The 19,858-nt window shown below is 35.5% G+C and overlaps 2 protein-coding genes across 3 annotated transcripts; one reads left to right on the forward strand and one right to left on the reverse strand.

Moving 5' to 3' along the window:
* Nucleotides 1-2,532: 2,532 nt before the first annotated feature.
* On the forward strand, nt 2,533-13,016 carry LOC306878996 (uncharacterized protein C3orf18-like). 2 transcript variants are annotated; one of them, XR_013784980.1, is made up of 6 exons: nt 2,533-2,859; nt 9,050-9,471; nt 10,535-10,560; nt 10,725-10,851; nt 11,450-11,815; nt 12,076-13,016. XR_013784980.1 is itself a non-coding variant. In XM_079431646.1 (5 exons), the coding sequence occupies exons 2-5, from the start codon at nt 9,175-9,177 to the stop codon at nt 11,528-11,530; spliced, it is 531 nt and encodes a 176-aa protein (XP_079287772.1). In that variant the 5' UTR covers nt 2,533-2,859; nt 9,050-9,174; the 3' UTR covers nt 11,531-13,016. The 2 variants fall into 2 exon arrangements, 1 of the variants encoding a protein (XP_079287772.1); XM_079431646.1 differs by having other exon boundaries at nt 11,450-13,016.
* Nucleotides 13,017-13,084: 68 nt separating this feature from the next.
* LOC306878852 (uncharacterized protein) lies at nt 13,085-18,991 on the reverse strand. Its single transcript, XM_079431415.1, has 6 exons — nt 18,933-18,991; nt 16,684-16,830; nt 16,512-16,595; nt 16,367-16,414; nt 15,871-15,903; nt 13,085-14,849 (listed from the first exon to the last, which is right to left on the reverse strand). The coding sequence occupies exons 2-6, from the start codon at nt 16,786-16,788 to the stop codon at nt 14,760-14,762; spliced, it is 360 nt and encodes a 119-aa protein (XP_079287541.1). The 5' UTR covers nt 16,789-16,830; nt 18,933-18,991; the 3' UTR covers nt 13,085-14,759.
* Nucleotides 18,992-19,858: the final 867 nt, after the last annotated feature.

Here is a 19,858-nt window from a genome sequence, read left to right on the forward strand (position 1 = left end):
TGTTCTGCTTCTATTTTCAGCTGACATCACAACTCTTATTTTTCATCCTTTGCTCTTAAACCACCTGTCATAAAGAGAAGATTAAATGTCCAGACCATTTCCAATGGATAAAATCAGCAAAAAAAAATAAAATTACACAGAATATCCTCTTTTATTCAGAAATACGTCACAATATCGAAGTAAAATGATTGCTAATGTCATTGCATGTTGACTTTAATGTACTTAAAGGGTTATTTGACATATATTTTACATTTGACAGCTGGGATTAGCCAAATAACATCCTGTTTGGTGAAAAATATTGTCACAAGCACCGGAAATCAACTTTGTAGTCCGTTGTAGTTCTTGAAAAGGTATTTTTTTAAAAACGAAATATCGCCCTTTGGAGTGGACTTTGAGATTTGTAACTTTGTAGATCATTTTATGCCCAAACATACTGAATAAAATTCAAGCATAATTGGACCCCTTCATTTAATTTCAGACTTTAATGTGAATAAAGAGGGAAATCATGGTTGGGCTATTTGTTAAGGAGTAAAATATAATTTCTGATTTTGATAATGACCTTTTGTTGAATCTTACAAAACCATGTCTGGCTCATGATACGATGCAATTTTCATATTCATTAAATATCATCAATATTTATTTTATATTACACTATTTAATATCAACGGAGCTGTATATTACACAATCTAAAAATAATACTAATTGACTAAAATGATTACTAAAACCAAGTTGTGCTTTTGTTTTTTTAAATTAATTAATTTCTTAAATTGGCCTCTGTAAATAAACAACAAAAATGATGGATGTTTAAAATCCATCCGTTTTTCCACTCAAATTGCTACATATATAATATAATTTGTAATGAACAATTTACTAAAGTATTTTTTTTCTATAAAAAATGAAATTATACTTGGCTAAAGTAAAAAAAAATCCCATATGGTACACTGAGTGTTGCTTACATGTATTATCTTGTAACTAAGGATTATATTTACTCTGTATCTCCTCCTCTTAGTGTGTTAGACAGTTAATTTGAGAGCAGTTTGGCTTGTGTTTCATAAACAGACAAATAAGAGGATTAGAGTGGATCAGCACTAGTGAATTGTCACCACTAGGAGGCAGCGTTGGCCAGAAAGATATTTTTAATAGCATGTGGACGACGCCATCTGCAGATTGTGTACTACAATGAACACATGACAGAGGCATTTGAATTGTTACAAAACATTAGGAAACGGATGTGCTTTAGTCTTCAACCCACTTTTAGATTTACACCATTCATAATCCATCCATATTTTGGATTAATTTTAGTCAACAATTCATTTTAATCAAGGATTTAGTTTAATCTTGATAATAAAATATTGTTTTGACAGATAAAGGCACCTTTAAAGGTGAAGGCTGCAGGGTTTTAATGGTGCCGTACCATGAAAGAGGCTAAAAAATCAGGATGTAGAGCCTTGTTTGATGAGGAGGTAAAGGCTACACTGAAACACCCTCAAAACTTGCCATCAAACAGTAATGTTTTGCATGTTTTTGTGTGTGTGTGTGTGTGTGTGTGTGTGTGTGTGTGTGTTTTAATAGCACTTGACTTGAGAACAAGTAGAAGCACTAATAAAAATATTTAATAAACAATAGTATTACCTAATTTCATTTTTGTGTGCCTACAATTAAAAAGCAAACAAATTACTAATTTGTAAAAAAATATTTTACAAATTATTACAAAATATCGATTAATTATCTTTAAATCAGGTATTTAAAGATTAGGTATTATAAATAGAAAATATAACAATATTTATACAATTATTATCAGTATTACGCTTATTAATACGATCATTTTTTCCTTCACTGATCAATATTCTGACATTAGATATTTTGTTTATTTCAATAATATTATAATTATATAAATTAATTAAATACATATATTATTATATACCATGTACATGTTATATTTAATTTGAACTTAATTGTTGTATTTTTCATAAATAAAATTATGCCAGGGCCATTAAGATTTTTTCATTGTGAAATTTTTATCTTATGTTAAATATATATTAACGCTATATTATTGTTTAGAATTGTGTAGACATGTATAATGTTATATAATATATATAATAATATTTTTGTATTGAGAGAGAAAGAATTAGGTGGTTATTGTGCCATTCTTATGTTAATTAGGCTATATTTAACATAATATATACATCTAAACAATAAAACACACACATTTTTCAAAAGAAACCTGAAGTGACCCCAACATGTTCCCGACACATTATTTCATAATTAATTAAGACTAAATGAAACAACAACAATGATTTTCCATATGTTTGAGACCCTAACCATCACTCATAACACATCTCACCTCAGTTCACATAATGCACATGTGAGGCAGCAAGGGGTTAAAATCCCTGAACTCTCTTCCCTGGACACATTCACAGCATCTGGTGTGTCCAAGCATTAAATCCTGTCCTCATCCCTGCTAAGCTAGACGGACAGCCAGACGAGCCAATCACAGCCTGCAGCTGCCCCACAGCCATCCAATAGCAGTTCAGGAAAGGAGGAGGGAGATTCCTGGATCACATAGCTTGGGTTTGTAGCATCCTTGTAGCTCCTCAAGTCTTGTCTTTGAATCCAGTGCTATGAAAGAAAAGCAGAAAACAGCTGAGAAGGAAGACACGAGACGTGATTTTGTACGGAGAGAGAAAATGTGGTGAACGCTGGGACCTAGAGGAGCAAAACCTTTCAATTTACAGCCTCTGTTCTAGCTGAGGAACGAAGGAGGAGGGGTGAAAGGAGAAATTCCCTCTCCTTTTTTCCATCGGCTGCCTGGAAAACCTTGGAAGAACATCAGCTGTGGCCACATTTCTTCATGAACAGGTCAGTGTCTCTCATATCAGCAGCCTTTGACAAGAGACAAACAGTTTCTTATGAGTCTTTAGCTTATTTGCACTCATTTTACACTTTTTAAATGCTCCATACAGTTTTATAACTGATAAGGCACATGTGCAGGCATGTTATTTTGGTGTCTTTGTTGGTATGTCTATCTTTGTCTTGTGGTGGCCTCTGATTGGTCGAGGAGGCAGGCTTAAGAGAGCCCAGAGCGTTCTGATTGGCTGAGGCGCTAACATGTTCTTCATAAAGGTGCAGACTGTTTGTGAAACACAAGGTGATGAGACAGTGTTCACCCTTAATGATTGTGTAAGAAGATAATTAACCCCCCTCAAATACACAGATTACTGGGATCAACTGCAGATATTTCGGTCTCCTGTGTTTGAATCTCCTTTGACAGGGAAAAAGATCAGTAAACAGGAAGACAAGGACCTGTAGGAGCTTTGACTACTGTTGTTGACTATTTCATTGGCTGTTTTTGCTTGTTTATACACACTGAGGGACGAGCTGAAATTACTGTTTGTGCTCAGTGCATCAAGCTATAAATAAAGCTATTTTTAAAAAAGAATATGAAATAATAAGAATATTAGATGAAATTAAATAAGTTTAAATCCTAATATTACTAAAACTGAAATAAAAATTAAAGCTATGTAGGAATATATATATATATATATATATAAAGAACTGAAACTTAACTTAAAACTGAAAGCTAATATTCAATATACTTTATAAAGAATACTAAAACAACACCTGGTTTTAGCTGATTGCTCTGGGTAGTTGCTATACTGGTTAAAATTAGTCCAAGAGTGAAGGGGTGCGGGGTTTGTTCAAATCACTTGTACTACTAAGTTTGTCTTAGCAAACAACATTCAGTTTTCCTGATCATCTAAAATATGCAAGTGTGTGAATATATGAGAAAACAGAGTCAGCTCGTCAGTCGCAGGTGGCCTGGGGCCTGTTGTTAGAAAGTGAGAGAGAGAAACAGCGACGGAAAGCAAGAGCACATCTGTGTGCATCTCTTACGAAACGCATCTCTTTCAACGTGAGCCGTGTTTCTGGGTACTTGCCTTCCTAGGTACAGTATCAGACTGGTGCTGTCTCTCTTTCTGTCTCTGTGCCACCCTTTACCCACATCCTGCCACGACACCCACTGCTGCCCGGCTGCTGCTGCAGGGAGGGAGAAAACTACCTAACGGCAACAAAAACGCACACACAACCACTTTCAACAGAACTATGCGTGAATCTCATGTAAATATGTCCAATTTAAACTTCACTTCAAATGAAAAACATCAAAAAAAGATATTATGTAAAACTTGTTAGGACAATGAAAATGACAATTCTGTCATCATTTACTTGCCTTAATGTATTTCCAAACTTCTTCTGCAGAACACAAAAGAAGATATTCTGGGTGAATTATTCCTTTAAGATCTTTTTCATTGCATTTTCATCCCAATTTTTCATTATTATGATTTTGAAAAGATTTCAAGCATTCTCAAAGGTAAGTCTCAATAGTATGAAATCAGCTAAATTAAAGAAAGCACAACAAATGCCATTCATATTTTTCAATTTAAAGTATAAAGTTTAATTTCTTTTTACATTACAGTAGGGAGATGTCACAAAATATGAGAAGAATAAGACATACGCACTTCCATACATACAGTAGCCGACACTGTAAAAAATTTGAAGTGGTTTCAACTAATTATTATTTAGTAACTAGTTCCACAGACATTTTACGTTCAGTGAATTTCTGACTTCAAAGTGTTGCCTGAATTGTTATTTTTTAGTCGGCTCAACCTTTACTGAAGTGTTATAGTGCACGTGCACGTGTTTTTATTAGTTTAGTCAACATTAGCATCGCTAATTGTTGACTGGATTTGAAAATAACCATTCATTCAAATATATTTGTGTAGACTTAATATAATATGTCCTCTCAACTAAGCTCAAGCAATAAAATTAGCTCAACTTAAATATTTTTGCCCTTCCAACATTTTGTTAATTAGATTTTTTACAGTGTACTGTTCACAAATTTGATATCCACAAGATTTTATTAATGTTTTGAAAGATGTCTCTTATGCTCACCAAGGCTGCATTTAATCCTTTGAAAATACAGTAATATTGTGAAATATTATTACAATTTCAAATAAATGTTTTTTATTTGGATATATAAAATGTAATTTATTCCTGTGATACAAAGATGAATTTTCATTACTCCGGTCTTCAGTGTCACATGATCCTTCAGAAATCATTCTAATATGCAGATTTACTGCTCAAGAAACATTTCTGATTATTATCAATGTCAGCTGTGCTTCTTTGAAGAATACAAATTCAGAAGAACTGTCTTTACTGTCACTTTTTGATGCATCATTGTTAAATGAAAGTATTAATTTCTTTCATAAAAAATAAATCTTACTGACCCCCAAATTTTGAATCGTGTTGTATTTGCAGAATCAAATTTGCAGGTACAAAGTGACACAAACTGTACATTTAATATTAAAAAAGGGCGATCCCTGCCATCAAAAGCTGTTTATCTTTGTTTTAAAAGTCTAAATATTTATCAAAATTGTCACTTCTGGATGGAGGAACTTTTACATTCATTTACTGAACTGTAAATGGAGGAGATGTATTATAATAAATAATACTCGCAATGCTTTTGTCCATACAACAAAAGATTGGATGAAAAGCACCATAAATGTATCATAAAAGTAGAATTCAAACAATAGCTTTGTGTGAGGAACACACCAAACATTTTATTTCAAGTCAAATGTTCAGCAAATATCAGAGTTATCATGCGGCTTCAAAAGAATTCCATTCCATGACTTAAAGAAAATATTTGGAATGATATGAAGGTGAGTAAATGATAACTGAATTGTCGTTTTTTAACTGCACAAGCAGCTCTATTGTGAATGGAGACAGGCTGCGGTTTAGGAGATTTCTACAGTCTCATTCACATCCACCGAGATCTCAACAGCAGATTCTTCTATTCTCTATTTTAAGCGTCGAACCTCGTTCCTGCCTCCAGCCCCCACATCCACAAACGCACATACACACGGATCCTAACGGTTGTAATGTGGAAGGAAGCTTGTGGTTTGTCAACAGTATCTTAAAAGCTCACACATCCATATGTCGTCCACAGCGTTTGTACTCGTGTTCTCACACACACACACACACACACACACACATTCAGTCAAGATCAAGCAATCACACACAGATTTTCTCACTGATAGAGCCACTGCTTTCCAAACATGAATGTCTAAAATTCCCTTTTTCCCTTTGTGAGTTTTTAATTGATATAGTGACTAAAGTTTTAATAATGTTTTTTTAGAAAACTTGGGTTTAGCATTTTCTAACACTATGTGTCTTTTGAAACACCTCATTTTGACCAAATCCCATCTTTTGCAGAGCGTTTAGGGTCAGTAAGATTTCTTTTAAAGAAATTCATATTTTTGTCAGCAAGGACGCATTAAATTGATCAAAAGTGACAGTAGTGTTTCTCTTGAACTTTCTCAAAGAATCCTTCACAGTTTCCACAAAAAAATATGGAGCAGCACAACTTTAACTTTGATAATAGCCTAATAATAAGTGTTTCTTGAAGCAAATCAGTTTATTAGAATGATTTCTGAAGGATCATGTGACACTGAAGACTGGAGTAATGATGCTGAAGATTCAGCTTTGATCACAGGATTAGAAAATATTTATTTTAGGGTATCTTAACTAGTTGCTTATTAGCATGCATATTACTAGAATATTAGCCGTTTATTAGTAGTAATTAAGCACATATAATGCCTTATTCTACATGACCTTATTCTACGTCCCTAATCCTACTCAATACCTAAACTTAACTACCTTACTAACTATTAATAAGCAAAAAATTAGGAATATATTGAGGGAAAAGTCATAGTTAATAGTGAATAAGTGATCCCTATTCTAAAGTGTTACCATTTAAAATTGTAGTAATATTTCACAATAATTGTTTATTTGGTTTTTGATCACATAAATGCACCCTTGGTGAGCAGAAGAGACATTAAAAAATCTATATATTTTCATGTATGAAGACCCAATATGTCAAGTCAAGTTGAGCTTTATTGTCATTCTGCTACATGTGTGGACATATAGTGGAACGAAATGTCGTGTCTCGCAGGACCACGGTGCTACATACTAGTTAAACATAAGATAAACATACAACAATGCAAGTATAAGAGAGAGAGAGAAAAAAAGAGCATCTGACTGTACATATACTATTAATACTATCCCTAGTTGCCTAGACATACACAAACTGAGACTGTACAAGAACTTTACATATTTACTGTACATGAAATTGTGCAAAAAGATAGAGATAAAAATAATAATTTTATATATATTTATATATATTAAATTGTTGTGCAGATTAAAGAGAGATTTTGTGGGAAGCAGCGCATAGTGCAAAAAGATTTGTTGTGCAATGCTCAAGTAAACATTATTTTATTGAGTCTTTGTAGCAGGGAGTGTTCATAGAAAGTGTCTTGTGTGCATGTAGTGAGATGAGTGCGTTACTACAGGTGGTTTGTATAGCCCACTCACCTGTGTGTAGCACACTCAGAATTGCACTTAGGAAACGTTGTCAACTGTATTAATGAGTTGGGTGAGTTGGGGGTCAGGACAGGGGCGCAGATGGGATTTTTTAACTGGGGGGGACCAAGCTGTCAGCAGTCCATAGTATAAACAGAGTATGTGCGATATTCAAGCAAAAGCCAACAAGGATAAGTTGTGTGAGACAAAGCAAAATCAACGTTACTCTCCTATCAAAAAGAAACAACACAACCTCGGTGTCCAATTCGAGCCTTTCCTGCTCCTTGAGTTTCTCTCCACCGCCGGAAAGCTGCTCCGATCTATACTACGGGTCCTACCTCTTGCCTGATCGTAACTCTTCTTTTTAATGTTTTGTTTCTATGATATTTTCCTCTTTTTTTATCTGCCATCTCTCTATAGTCGATCTGCTAATATACGTCCTGACTCCTGTGCACTCAAATAGAGCGCTCTCTTCTCTCTATCAGTACAAGACACGCCCCCTTACTGCTGATTGGCTGCACGTGTTTTGGGACTCGGTCAGACACTGCGGTCAAAAGCGTTTTTCAAAAATGGCTTAGTGCATGTGGCCTGGCCCTGGCCGCCACTACTTTGGCTAATGTACATAGCGGAAACCCTGATTTATCCTCCGTATACTGATGTTGCCTTTCGTAGAGACAGTGAGGGGGACGGATCGGGTCACTATGAATCTGGGGGGGGGTCATGTCCCCCCCGTCCCTAGAGCCATCTGCGCTCCTGGGTCAGAGGGGGACAGGGAGATTGGAGTTAAGAGCTCTCACAGCCTGGGGAAAAAAGCTGTTGAGCAATATGACAGAGCGAGCTTTGATACTCCGGTACCTTCTACCTGATGGTAGGAGCTGGAAGAGACTGTGCGAGGGATGGGTGGAGTCCTTCACGATGCTGTTGGCTTTGCTGGAGCATCATGTAAGGAAAATGTCCAGGATGGAAGGGAGAGGGGCACCGATGATCTTTACGGCAGTGTTCACTGTCCATTGTAGGGTCTTGCGGTCAGCAGCACTGCAGTTCCCATACCAGACAGCGATGCAGGTGGTCAGCACACTCTCAATGGTGCCCCTGTAGAAAGTGGTGAGGATGGGTGGCGGGAGACTTGCCCTTTTCACCCGGCGGAGAAAGTGGAGGCGCTGTTGTCCCTTCTTGTTGAACAGGTTGAAGGGACTTGTTGTACTGTGAAAAACAAAAATATTATAGTATTGTGTATATGATCTGGATTCTAGGTTACACCGTTTCTTTTTTCTACCCACCAATAAAATATATTTAGATACACAAACCTGAAAAGAAAGAAATCTAGGGCTGTCAACAGAATAAAATAAAGTGATTATTCCCATTATTTTCAGTCTTCAGAAAGAATGAAATATTGCTGAAAATAAAATATAAAAACAATATGGAATCTAAAAATGAAATACATGTATATAGTGTATATTATAATATTTCCTCTTATTATCATTTTTACAATCCATTTGAATACCCTGTTTTTCTATACTTTTCCATAGACCCACTAGCTGCCTATAGGTTAGTAGTCAGGATGTTAGCTCACTATGTTTAAAAACGAAGTCAAATTGAATTTATCAATCTAACATCAAATGTTCTTTCACAGGATTCTTGCAGGAGTTCAGGATCACCCTGAGCATCATGGCCGAGGCCTGCTGGAGGACTGAATCCCTGTAGGGTTGCCTTCAACACGCACTTGGCTCACCTCTGTGCCGGCATCCTGCAAGAACCATGTCTCTGACCACCCCCAAACCCGATATGTTCACCTCCACCCAAACCCTGACCCCGTTCCCAACCCCTACATTCCCCCTCACCACCTTCATTCCCGTTCTCACAAGTTCAGCAGAGCCCAGAACTGAGTCAGAGAACGTGACGTTCAGGACCACCTTCCGCTCCGTCACGTCGTCTGCCAACGACACCGGCCTGAACTCCACACAGCTGCCCGTGGCGTCGGTGGAGGGCGCCGGGATGGGGATGGTGCTCGTGCCGTTTGGAATCATTACAGTCATTGGGCTGGCTGTTGTCGTGGTGAGCGAACTCGAGGATAATGATGACATTAAGCCTAAAATGTTCTCATTTGCTGAAAACACCTCAAATAAGATTGCTCAAAACTGACAGTAGTCTGCCACAAAAGATTTGGTAACACTTTAGAATAGGGAACACTTATTCACTATTAACTATGACTTTTCCCTCAATATATTCCTAATTTGCTGCTTATTAATAGTTAGTAAGGTAGTTAAGTTTAGGTATTGAGTAGGATTAGGGATTTAGAATAAGGTCATGTAGAATAAGGCATTAATATGTGCTTAATTAGTACTAATAAATGGCTAATATTCTAGTAATATGCATGCTAATAAGCAACTAGTTAAGAGACCCTAAAACAAAGATTTCTACCTCAAATAGGCTACATGCAATTCTTTTGAACTCATTACAGAATCCTGAAAGAATATGTATCAGTTTCCACAAAACATTATTAAGCAGCACAACTGTTTTCAGCAGTCTTATAATAATAATAAATGTTTCTTGAGCAGCAAATCAGCATATTAGAATGATTTCTGAAGGATCACGTGACACTGAAGACTGGAGGAATGATGCTGGAAATTCAGCTTTGGTCACAGGAATAAATTTTAAAATATAAATATAAAAGAGTTTTTAAAACTGTAATAATATTTCACAATATTACTGTTTTTACTGTATTTTTTGATCAAATAAATAATGACTGGTGAGCATAAGAGACTAATAAAATCTTATTGATCCTAAACTTTTGAAACTTTAGTTCATCTAAAAGTTTACTTTAAGCACATACACAATTACCCTTTCTTTTTTTCTGACAAAATTATTGAGTCATGTAATTTACTGAAATTCATACATTATTTGTCTAGAATACTTACATTTCCCTCATCACTGTAATCCTTCACACTTGATTATCACTGATTTTTCATGCTAATATATTTATTTACTTTAGACACGCTAGACTTTCTTGAACATTTATATTTAAAAAGTCAGTTTAATTGATTGAGAATGTAATATGAAATTTGGATTATAATTCTGAATTTTACATAACATTTCTGCATTTTCTGCTCCTCACCAGCTTCTGTACATCAGGAAAAAGAAAAGGTAAGAAATTGTACATTCAGTTATCACTCCACTACAGTCTTAAAAATCGAATGTTCTTCAGTGGATATTTAATGCAAGACTGAAAATGGTTCTATTTGGAACCCTCTGATGTTTCCCACAAAGAAGAGTGTCCTTAATGAAGCTGTGATGGGTTTACTCTACAGGCTGGAGAAACTGAGACACCAGCTGATGCCCATGTATAACTTTGATCCAGCTGAAGAACAGGATGATCTAGAGCAGGAACTCTTGGACCACGGACGAGACGGAAGCCCAGCAGGACCAAACTCCAAAGTAAGAGAACAACACCACATGGACAGAGAGAGCAATCGATAGAATGACAGAACGATAGAATGATAGCTAGATAGATAGATTCTGTTGAATGTGATACAAATTATACATGCAATATACATAAATCACACACACATATATATATATATATATTATTAATTAGTTTACTTATTTATATAAAATTGAATTTTTATAAGACATTAATGTGTCTCTCTCAAAAACATTTCACTCACATGATTTTTCCTAATTTACATTTCTACCATTCTTATTTCTCTTAAGTTCTGACACCAGGCCATGTGCTTTGTTATTTGTGGTAAAGTATTCATCACTGTAAATGTGTCAGTTACCACATTTAATATCACTAATCATCCAAATACAGCTGTGACTGAGTCCACATTTAAACTCTCCTCCATTTGTGTTCATTAGTCTCATTCTCATACCGTCAACATAACACAATTCATTTTATTTTGCTAATTCATATTTGTGCGATGTTACATTGTAGGACTAGATTTGCATTTTTATTAATTATATTCTATAATGTTCTGCATTCAATAATATCCTGTTGTGTTTACTTACTTTAACCCTCTCTTTCATGCCACAGACACTGACCACAAGTCAGGGAACAACTCAAAAACCCAGTCGACTTGTTTTCACTGATGTGGCTGATGCCATTAATGCATGATGACACTCACATGCTGCACAGGAAAAAGGGGACACAGAATTCTGGACAACTGGGATTCAGGAATATTTGGTACGATATAGTACACAGTAAAAATAAAATGTAAAACATTGGGTTAACTGCTGCTGTTGTAGTTAATAATTCCTTAAGCCAAAGTTACAACCTGCAGTGTTAAAGGAATAGTTCACTCCAAAATGAAAGTTTGCTGTAAATGTACTCACCCCCAAGTCATCCAAGATGTTTCTTCATGGGAACAGATTTACAAATTTAGCAATCTGTCACTCTGCAGTGAATGGGTGCCGTCAAAATGAGAGTCCAAACAGCTGATAAAAGTCCTCTCACATCAAAAAAATCCACCCATATATTTGTTTACAACTATGTTGGCTTGTAAACAGTGCTTGATCTGTGCATATGTCTCTCCTGATTCAGTCCAGACAACATTTTCACTGCAGAAAGCAATATTATGGATAGATGACTTACTTGTGGATTATTGTGATGTTTTTATCAGCTGTTTGGACTCTCATTCTTATGGCACCCATTCACTGCAGAGGATCCATATTCCTTTAAGATCATAAATTGTTTTTGACCACTTTGATATTATGACAAAGAACATAAACTATGAGTGCAAGTGGTGACAGAAATTATTGCAACAATGATGACAATATTTTTACAGTGACAAATATTACATTATACAGTTTAAGGACACTTTATTACAAATCTGAAAAAACAAAAAGAAGAAAAAAGTTCTGCACTACTGCAGAAGTCAACTGGATCTGTCCAACAGTTATGAACACTCATGCAACATGGACTTTATTTTCATCTCTAGCCATAAAAAGCCTCATTCATGCAACATGAGCAGAACGAATGATGTGTAAAATGTGCATAATGTGACAATTTACAAAACAATAACTTTAGAAACATTGAATGAGGCTCATTGGGTTTCTTGTTTATCAGAATGACTGATAAAATAATGTTTATTTTTAAGAAGGGACTCCAAATTCAACTTGACCCCCCCCCCCCCCCCTTTGTTATAATTCTTTATTAGTTTGGTTTATTATTTATTCACAGCTAAAAGTGTTCTGTAAACTGATGCGTTTACTAAAAGGAAGTGCATGAACTTTCCCTGAGAACAGAATTTTTAGCTTTAAAGTTGCATTTGTTTAATTTAAATTGTGATGAAGTGTCGGAGATGACATCAGTCAGCCATTTCAGATACAGTATTATACAGATCTTCCATGTGTTTCGGTTCACTGAAACACAAACGTTCTGTCACAGAGCCTGTGAATCTGCATAAATGATGAATGTAGACTGATTACGCAAGATTTGCAATGAAAAAAGTGATTTTTGTGTGTGTGTGTGTGTGCATGTGTGTAAATGAAATAAAATGTAATAATTCTATGTGCACCACAAACCAGCGGTGGATCATTTTAAAGACGTTTTTAACTTTTATGACAATGAAGGACATAATAAAAAAAAAGATATTTACACTATGATGTGCAGGTGTTATTGAAAACTAGGGAATCGTTCTTGTTAATGCAATAAAGACAATAACTGATGGATGATGTAAACATGTCTCAAACAGGAACTTTATTCATATTGACATACGGCTGCATAAACAGCATTACTGGCCTTTGAAGAATATAAAAAAGAGGTAAGTTACCTGAGCCTGTATTTATGAGGCACATTGTCAAATGGTTTAACAAGTAAATGACTAAACTGACGACATACACCATGATGCATTTGAACAATGAACTGACTTCACATCAAAAACTTCCTGATCAGAAAAAGGTTCTTGATCAAAATTTTGTAAAGAACCGTTATACCTGTTTTTAAGTGCATCTACTGTATATGAATTGTAATATTTAACACAACACAACTGTGTTGACAATAGGAGATGCTTTAAACATCAGTCATGTTGTAAACATCGTTCCCATATCAGCGCAATAACATAATTCATAGCAGTACAAATTAGACTGGATGATTTTTAAAAAATGCTAATTATGAAAATATAGTTCCAAAATGTTGTTCCAGAGACTGGCCATTGATAATATATGCATTTAAAAACAAATGGCAAATCATCCATTGTCTAGAATGAGCAAACAAAATCATTGAGGTTTCTGATGTTGAGGTACTGAATTTCATTTCAATCATAATGACTGTTGTTTTACATATTTGATCAGGTCATTATTCTTTGGTGTAAATAGATGCATTTGAATCTATTCTTTCCACTGTAAACATTAACATAAAAGAATAAAATGAACATTACATAAGATCGATCATTTAAAAAGTTGCAACATTTGATTGGAGGAGTAAATTTCAAGCGTTGGCAATACAATGTTTCCAGAATCTCAAGAAGATTAAATAAATTTATATAACCCAGGCATCATCCATACACTGTGATGATTACAGTTTATACATTTTATTATCTTTGGATTTTTAAAATCCCAAGAACATTAAATAAATGTCTTAAGCAAATCATGGTCATGTTTTGTTGTTATTTTGGAGTCCTGTTTTTAAAGGAATAAGGCATACTACAGTTTCTGGATGCCAGATTGCCCAGTAAAATGTGTTTTAAGTTCAAATTTGATTTCTAGTTGACTACAGGAATAGTTCACCCAAAAATGAAAATTTGCTGAAAATGTGCTCACCCTCAGGCTTTATTATGGATTGACTCTTATTTGAGCTAGAAGCACCGTCTGAAGAAAAAACATCTTAATGATGGATTTGTTTCTTACAAACACAGATTTTTTTTTACTTCACAAGATGTTAATTGATGGAGTCGTGTGGATTACTTGATGTTTTTATCAGCTGTTTGGACTCTCATTCCGACGGCACCCATTCACTGCAGAGCATCCATTGGTGAGCAAGTGATGTAATTCGAAATTTTTCCAAATCTGTTCTGATGAAGAAACTACATCTTGGATGGTCTGAGAGTAAGTGCATTTTCAGCAAATTTCCATTTTCGAGTGAACAATTCCGTTAAGAATCCAAATAATAAACAAAAAGAGAAGATATTATTTCCAGTTCTTAAAATGGCAGCGTAACTTGCAGAACGGTGTTCATCATAAAGGCTTGTGATGGTAGTACACAGATTTTAGGGTCACTTTTGAAAAATGTAGTCTGATCTTTCCTGAAAATTTGGGCGTGATTTGAGCACTGGCTCATTTTCACTTTTTACAGTGAGATGGAGAATTACCCCCAACGCAGTAACAAAGTCATCACTGAGGTAGTTTTAGTCGCTCTCCTGCGATGTTAACGCAGCAGGCGGAGTCTGAACGGCCGGCTCCTCTGTTGACTCCACCCCCTGAACTGCAGGATGAGGCTGGGTGGGGAGGAAAGAGAACACATGAGGAATGTGTGTGCATGTAGATGTGCGTGCATGACCTGAGAATCATGACAGTTGGGACAGGAAACCAAGAAATGTAAGGAGATGTACTGGGTTTCCCTTCAACACACTTGAGTCATCTATCTCTGTGCTAACGTGAGAGCTGTATGAGTAACGGGGAGTTTTACACGGTTTCTGAATACATTGCCGGTTTCACTTCAGAAAGGCCTGCAACATGTTTATCAGGTTTAGTGTTTAACGGAATGAGATGATTCTCATGCAGGACTATTCATTTAGTTCATTATGGGTTGCAGGGCGGCAAACAACTAATCCACATGATCGATAATGAAAATAATCGACTCGACTAATCGGGTTTCATTATCTAATTGAGCCGTCGCCACTTTTAATTAGTGGAAAACATTTCTATGAAAATTGCTGTATTCTTATAAAACGAGCCTTGTAATTGTAAGTGCTTAATATTTATTTTAAAAAGTGCTGCTTTTTTTCAGCAAGGATGCATTAAGTTGATCAAATGTGACATTTATAATGTTACAAAAGATTTGTCTTTCAGATAAATGCTGTTTTTTTTTCCTTTCTATTCAAGAGTTTTTTTTTTTTTTATCACAGTTTCCACAAAAATATGAAGCATCCCAACTGGCATCAGCATATTATTTTGATTTCTGAAGGATAATGTGACACTGAAGACTGGAGTAATGATGCTGAAAATACAGCTTTGCATCACATCAAATTACATTTTAAAATATATTACAATAGAAAACAGCTGTTTTAAATCAATGATATTTCATAATATTACTGTTTTTACTGGATTTTGATTAAATAATTGCAGCCTTTGTGAGCATTTCTTTTTTTTTTTTTTTTTTTTTTAAATCTCACTGACCCAGACGTTTGAAATATCAAAGGGACTGTATATTTTACTTAAAAAATATTTTGACTGTGGAAATTCTAAAAGTGTATACTGGAAATTATATGGACTTATTAAATGTTACATGTTTTTTACCTGCTTTTCTTCCTGATGAACGGTCTTCTGAGGCTATGAATTAAAGAGACAAAGAATGTGAGGGGACAAATAAGACAATTTTACCTTCAAAAATTGCTAAGGCCCAATACTCTCAACACAAAAACAGCAAAACAGGATATTTAACAAGAAAAAATATTTTTTGGGGGGGCAAAATATGCATTTAACAATAAAACCAGGAATATCCAAATCAAGTAAATCGGGTAATGTTTGGTTCCATATTTCAAAGGGATATAAAATAGAAAAAAGTATTGTGTTTACTCTTTTGAAAGAGTAATGAACAATTAAGACATACTCTACTAGACCATTTACCAAAGCTAAGCTGCAGAAACCGTTCATTTATTATCATTTTCAGGTCATATATGTTTTAATACATTTAAATGTATTTTCTGTTCCATGTAAATTCTGTTATATTAGTCTATCAGCTGCTCATTTAAGTATGCTGCAGAGTTTAACGAGAAGGGTGTGTGATTCTCACCCATTTTCTTGGTCTACCTCGTGGTCTCCGTTCTCTAGGTGGCTCAAACTGCATCCAAAAACAGATGAAGGAACGAGAGAGTGTTATGTATCTGAACAAGCATCATTCAGCTCAAGTTTAAGTGCTCTCCAGTAAGTTCTCTTACTTTGGCTGTGACCCGCTGGCCTTTATTTTTACTGCCTCTTGGCCTTCCTCTCGGTCTCCTTGGAGCAGAAGCTTCAACAGGCTCCTGAGGGATTCAGTTCACTTGGTTTTATTCAATTTATTTCATTTTTCCAAAATAACTCTATCTATCTATATCATTGTACCTCTCTGACCTGTTGTGGTTTGCGGGGTCGTCCTCTTCCGCGTTTGGGAGCTGGTGCTGCCGCCTCTGGGGCCGCTGTCTCCATCTGACCTGCTCCGGTCTCCTCCACGTCCATCCTGATCCCAAACCTTCTCAAGCATGCATGGACACACACAACCTGAACAAAATAAATGTGGAAAAGAAAGAGCTTTACATCAGTGTAAAAGCCAACAATATTCCTTAAATCACAAAATATAGTAAAGAGTGCTTTATTTTGCGATAATGACCAGCTGACTGCACATTATCCTACTTATAACATGGCTTCTTACCAAATAGATAAGAAATATTGATTTGAGCTAAGATCATGTGAGACGAAAGAGCGAGGAGTGATACGAAAGACATGAAACCAGCACAACTACTGCATGTAGGTCAATTATACTTTATTCTGAATTATGCATACATATTTTACTCAAAACTTTTTGCATATGAATGCATCTAAAATGAAAACACACGACTACTTACTATCTCAATACAAATCACAATGATTTAACACAACACAATCACCTCAACTTGCGTTACCATCCTCATTACTCTCATATATTTCTTATATTTTACCAAAAATCTCTCTCATAATTAACTTCTCATTTTCAACTCTGACATCATCTCATTCCTACAGTGACACAGACATTAGTCATAATTTTAACAGTAACAACCTGTGAGAATATTCCACAGAAATGAAGCCTCTCTCTCTCTCTCTCTATATATATATATATCATGACGCTATAAAACCAAAGAAAACATAAGAGTAATTTCTAGTGTCTAAAAGTGTTCACTGCAGGCTCTTCGGTCTTACTGCTACATGTTCATATGATATGTAATTTACTGGCCGTGAATGTATATACACATGAATTTCATCAATGACAGCTTATTTAACCCCTGCTGGCAGAGAAGGATCTTCTAGGAGCCTGTTCAATGGCATCTATTCACATAAAACATAACTTTCCATGTTCCTCTCATGCATATATAACTAACCGCTCTACGCCATAAACGACATCTCAGTGGCTGCTAATAAGTAGACAGAATAAGCTATACATGCGGCAATATTATTGCACTGTTTGATTAGCATTTTCATATGCAATGGTATTTAAAAGTAAATGTAAGCTACTTCATTCCCATTATGGTAGATTACAAAAAAACAGGGTTTTTCCATGTATACTTTGAGGTAATGAGGTACTTTTTGTACCAGGCAGCATCAACAAAATAAGCATCCAAATATAGGCTATTGCAACATTTTATCAAAAAGTACCAAACAGTATGGCTTTGTCACGTGGTTTATCACGTTAATACTATGGTATTCTTACCACAGAGTACTACGTAAATACCGTGCTACAAGAATTTCAGTACTATAGTGTATATTGAAGAACAATGATATCTAAAAGAAGTGAACACAAGAAAAATTAATAAAATAAAATAAAAAATAAAATGTGAAAAGTAAAAATAAAGGGCTTGAATAGCAGGAAAAGGCAAACAAGCTATTCAGTGTGTTTTTAGTGGTCTTTAAGTTCCTTTTCCATATGGTGGGCAATTACGACAGCCCACATTCTTCACATACTTTCAGACCTACAGAAAAATGTAGCTGGCGGTCCTGAACTACAGAGCGTAACGAGCACGCTTGTGGTGTCCTGAGGATGTAAACACAGCCCTAGCAACATTTAAACAAGGAGAAACTAAATATTATTAAAGAACAACCTCAGCAGCCACAGAAGAGAACAAACGCCACACAACAATAGATTAAATGCTAAAATGACTACATGTAACTACAAGTATGATGGCATTACTGGACAAGATACCATGGTAGTATAGTTTAAACATACCACATGGTAATTCTTTTGTATTATTTTAAGTTCCATGTAAATACCATGGTATTATCAATGTGGTATATATGAAAGTACATAAAATACATTCTGATACACATTTTTTTGCTAAATGTGCTGTAGCATAGATAATGTTTCAGTTCTAAGTATATCTGATATACTACGTACCATGGCATTTACATGGTACTACAAGCTACTTTCAAGAATAACAATTAATTGTATTAAGTATTAGTATTCTTTAGTATGTCTATTAAAATAATACCAAAAAGAATACTATTTTTCAAACATGCAATATCAAAACTTCTTTTGCTTCACTGACATGAAATCTGCGATATCATCAGATTACTCTCTCAGTACAACTGCAGCATAAACAAAATAGTTTTGCCATAAAAACAGACCAGTTTACCTTGCTTGCGTTGTCCTCAGCGCTCTGCGTTCACCTGGAGCAGCGGCTTCGCGTGCGATGACACCGAGAGTATGTACATCAACATTACATGCTGGCCACGCCTCCTTTTTGCACCAGATTCTCACGTCAGTCATTCTTCTCTGATCTACCACGCCTCATTTTGCTCGTCCTGTTGCCTCTGCAGCTCTTCTGTGGCTGTTTGTAATGGCATTCATGTTCGTCTACTCTAAAGTCACATTGCTTCCTTTTTAACAACACTGACTGCACGCGAGCGCTACGCCGCAAGCGCTTTGATTGGTCAACTGGATGCTGTTCTAAATTGTCGCGTCGCGTTTTCTTGCCGCGGAGCCGCCTGTTCTGATTGGTTTGCACAGTCTGCGGCGTCGCGTACCAAGTACAAGATTCATGAATGACTGCCATGAACACATTTAAAAGGCAGGTGCTACAGTTTTTAGTACCACAAGATCATAGTAGTACCACTGAACTGATCATTACATAAGTTGTAGGTAATATATGCATAAAGTATAGCAGACAACACGACCCGTTAGCAATCACATAAATGAGGGGCATTTTACTAGGGTATTATTATGTCTGCTGCCTCAGTGACATGATACATATTAGTAAAAACGTCAAGGAATGAGTAATCAGGGATTTTTCTCTTATCCTAAATAAGTATTTCAAGAAAACAAAATTAGTCAGTGGCAGAATAATGAGAAATCAATAGCAAAAGTACCCAAAAGTACCATAGTATTACTATGAAGTAGCAACTTCAGTGATGTAGGCTATATAGTGGTTTTGATATATCATGGTAATTCAAATCAAGTAGATATATTTATATGCTATGTCCAAGAATACCATGGTTCATGTCCAAAAAACCATTATATTACCATGATACTATGCCCACGCAATATATATATATATATATA

Source organism: Barbus barbus (genome assembly GCF_936440315.1).
Source record: "Barbus barbus genome assembly, chromosome: 13".
NCBI lineage: Eukaryota > Metazoa > Chordata > Actinopteri > Cypriniformes > Cyprinidae > Barbus > Barbus barbus.

What these genes read in the sequence shown, in the direction of transcription:
- LOC306878996 (XM_079431646.1), top strand. Translation starts at nt 9,175, where the DNA reads ATGTCTCTGACCACCCCCAAACCCGATATGTTCACCTCCACCCAAACC. An exon ending in TACATCAGGAAAAAGAAAAG is followed by an intron (nt 10,561 to 10,724) that starts GTAAGAAATTGT and finishes TTTACTCTACAG; the next exon opens with GCTGGAGAAACTGAGACACC. An exon ending in CAGCAGGACCAAACTCCAAA is followed by an intron (nt 10,852 to 11,449) that starts GTAAGAGAACAA and finishes TTCATGCCACAG; the next exon opens with ACACTGACCACAAGTCAGGG.
- LOC306878852 (XM_079431415.1), bottom strand. Translation starts at nt 16,788, where the DNA reads ATGGACGTGGAGGAGACCGGAGCAGGTCAGATGGAGACAGCGGCCCCA. An exon ending in GCCAGCGGGTCACAGCCAAA is followed by an intron (nt 16,415 to 16,511) that starts GTAAGAGAACTT and finishes TTTTGGATGCAG; the next exon opens with TTTGAGCCACCTAGAGAACG. An exon ending in GAGGTAGACCAAGAAAATGG is followed by an intron (nt 15,904 to 16,366) that starts GTGAGAATCACA and finishes TTTAATTCATAG; the next exon opens with CCTCAGAAGACCGTTCATCA.